The following is a 2,745-nucleotide window of genomic DNA, read 5'->3' as shown; positions in this document are numbered from 1 at the left end:
AGGCGTTTTGTGTTCTTTTGGGGTGGGGGGGGGGGGGCAGCTCTGCTGCCGGGATGGCACATCTACAGTGCCACTTGGGTTATTGCTCAGAGAAACGGATCCACATTTGGTTTATTGCTTAGAGAGATGGATCCATGTTGCAGCAGGGAGGCTCCCCTGAAGACGGGAGAGCTGGGCAGGGGCTTGGTGGGGAGAGGCAGCTCCCCGTCTGCTAGTGGAAGGCACAAATTGGTACGGAGGGCAGAGAGGGGCTGTGCTCGGTGCAGCGTGGCCCCCAGCCAGGAGCACCTCTGTGTGCCTCCCCCCACCCCCAGAGCTGCCCTTGGTTTGCATAAGGAGTTAAAATCTGATCCTGGGAGAGCAGAGCGGCTGCAGGCAAGGCAGCTTCCCAGGGCCCCACCTCTGCAGGCTGCAGAGACGCCCGCCATCTCGCCTGCTGGGCGTGAAAGGGGAGCAGGAGGGTGTCCTGCCTAAGGCACCGTGCAGCACTGCCGGGCTGGTGAGGAGCGGGGCCCTCTGCCACTCTGCTCACTAAAAGAGGAAGTGTCTGAGACCACGAAGAGCTGCAACAGCCGGAGGAGCAGTTCTGCTGGAGAGCCGCAGGGCTCTCACAGGATGATCTTGAAGGAGCTGCAAGAGACATGACAGGTTGTGCACCTCCTCACTGAGTCACACGCAAACAGTTTGTGAGCACCCAGTGCTACAGGGAGGCAGTGTTACCCTGCGCGGGAGAGGCTCTCTGCAGAGCTAGCATAGGATGCAGTTCCCTCTGCCATTACAAGACACCTCGTACAGGGTAGCCTTGCCTTACTGCCACCAAGAGCTCTGCCCCAACGCCAGCACAGCGATCAGGGTGCGTGAACCCCCCAGGCCAAGCTGTGCCGCTGGAGACCACTGTACCTGGTGAAGTCCGGGGAGCGGGAGACGACGTGCTGGAACTCGGAGAGGTTGATGGTGCCATCCTTGTCGATGTCAGACTCTTCCAGGATCTGGAGGGGAGGGAAAGGGGAGTGGTGAGCTCTGTGTGGCTGGGACCGTGCAGCAGCCTGTGCCCTGCCTGACAGTCCTCACGTTTCGGATGAGCTGCTCCATCTCCGCGTTGCTCAGCCGGGACTCCTCGCCTTGCCCTGTCAGACAGTTGACCAGTTTCTCCAGGTCCTTTCTGTCCAGCGTCCCATCGTCATCAAAGTCTTTGAGGAGAGGAAAGTTACGTTTCAGCAGGGCTGCAGCGACCCCAGAGAGTCACGAGCACCTGCACTTGGTGAGGAAAGGGCCTGGCAACCTGAGGACACAGCAGGCTCCACACTGCACCTCTCGGTGCACATCATGGCGCCAAAACAGCAGTTCCCACAGGGAGTTCCTAAAGCTGCCATCCCCTTGGGTGCTCCGAGGGCACTGTCAGCCCTCCTGAACATGGATTCATCCCCGCCCCATCCCAAGGTGTGGGGACCCCAGGACATGGCATCTGCCCCCAGCATTACCAAAGATGCGGAAGGCATAGTGGGATTTGATGTCTGAGGGAGCGGAGTCGCTGAAGACGCTCAGCATATCGAGGAAGTCTTCAAAAGACATGCTGTCGTCCCCATTGTCTGAGGTGGAGAACACCCGGCAGATCCGGTGCTGGAAGGGGTTTGCCTGCCAACACAGGAGCGGCTCAGGGCAGGGCTGGGCAGTGCTGGGCCGGCTCCTGCGTGGCAGACACCGGCTGCAGGCTGGTGCCAACCCCACGCACGAGCGGGTACCCCACTCTGCTGCCACTCTGTCGCACACGGCATGACTGTGCCTGTCCTGTGCCCCCCTGGACAGCAGCCCTGCACAGGAGGGATCTCCAGGATCCTCCGTGGCACAGCGGGGACAAGGAAGCTGTTTGTTGGCACAGCTGACGTGCAGTAAGTGAACAGCTTCCCCAGGTGACTGTTGGAGCAGCAAGATGGCAGAGCATTGGCACCGCAAGGGCTGCGGCGGGTAAACAGGGCCCTGCCCAAACATGCCCAGACCCAGGGAGCAGCAGCGAGTCCCGCTGTCTGCCAGGCACCGTACCCGCAGCTCAGGCAACGTCAGGATCTGGCTCTTGGGAACCCGCGTGGAGCAGGCATTCTCCCTCTCCTCCTTTGGCAGCAGTTCACTGAACCTCTTGTAGGCACTTGAAGAGGCAAGAACAAGAGATGCTCTGTGGCGTGAGCGGCGCGGGAGGCAGCCCTCTGGGCACAGGCAGCACAGGCAGCTCTTCCCACCGCTGCACAGAGGCAGACAGCCCCTTTCCCACAGCTCCCTGCCAGCTGTGCGCAGAGCCGGCCCAGGGCAGGAGCATGCCGGCCCGGGTGGTCCCGCAGAGGCAGCGCCTCCACACCTGCTCCCGGGACCCCAACAGCCAGCAGCGGGGGAGAGGAGCCGGCCCTGATGCCTGCCCACCCAGACGGCTGGGACTTCAGAGGGGGAAAGAGCTGCCTCCGGGCCGGCTCTGCAGCCAGCGCCCCGCTCTGCAGCCAGCACCCCGCTCTGCAGGGCGTCACTGGCCAGGCCCGTGCCCTGCGCCACCGGCAGCACCCGCAGACCCTCACCCCCTGAAGCCCGGCCCACGGGGAAAGGCCCAGCCTGGGATCGGCACTTCCCGTCTCCTGCTTGGCGTCGAGCGGCTCCTCAGCGGAAGGGAAGCCCCGCAGCAGGGCCGGGGCCCTCCACTTTTTGTGCCCCCGCGTGGAGAGCGAGGGGAGCGGGCTGGCCCCAGAGGTATGCGGGGTGCCC

General features: G+C 63.2%; 3 protein-coding genes across 3 annotated transcripts in view; 2 read left to right on the top strand and 1 right to left on the bottom strand.

Annotated features, from left to right (window-relative positions):
• Positions 1–6: 6 nt before the first annotated feature.
• CIB1 (calcium and integrin binding 1) lies at positions 7–2,311 on the bottom strand. Its single transcript, XM_019472367.1, has 6 exons — positions 2,304–2,311; positions 2,041–2,272; positions 1,482–1,635; positions 1,072–1,190; positions 901–989; positions 7–630 (listed from the first exon to the last, which is right to left on the bottom strand). The coding sequence occupies exons 1-6, from the start codon at positions 2,309–2,311 to the stop codon at positions 609–611; spliced, it is 624 nt and encodes a 207-aa protein (XP_019327912.1). The 3' UTR covers positions 7–608.
• VPS33B (VPS33B, late endosome and lysosome associated) overlaps positions 2,010–2,745 on the top strand; it is a 33,094-nt gene continuing 32,358 nt past the window's right edge. The window contains exon 1 of the mRNA XM_019472389.1: positions 2,010–2,014. The gene's annotated coding sequence lies outside the window, so the exon portion shown is untranslated. The remainder of the gene's footprint in view (positions 2,015–2,745) is intronic.
• Positions 2,310–2,745, top strand: part of TTLL6 (tubulin tyrosine ligase like 6) — a 16,380-nt gene continuing 15,944 nt past the window's right edge. Inside the window, exon 1 of the mRNA XM_019472366.1 lies at positions 2,310–2,419. Within this exon, the coding sequence (XP_019327911.1) occupies positions 2,310–2,419 (110 nt within the window). The remainder of the gene's footprint in view (positions 2,420–2,745) is intronic.

This window comes from Aptenodytes forsteri, unplaced genomic scaffold (genome assembly GCF_000699145.1).
Source record: "Aptenodytes forsteri isolate BGI_AS27 unplaced genomic scaffold, ASM69914v1 Scaffold83, whole genome shotgun sequence".
Taxonomy (NCBI): domain Eukaryota; kingdom Metazoa; phylum Chordata; class Aves; order Sphenisciformes; family Spheniscidae; genus Aptenodytes; species Aptenodytes forsteri.
The sequence above is the reverse complement of the archived record's forward strand: the minus strand, read 5'-3'. Positions and strand labels throughout refer to the sequence as shown.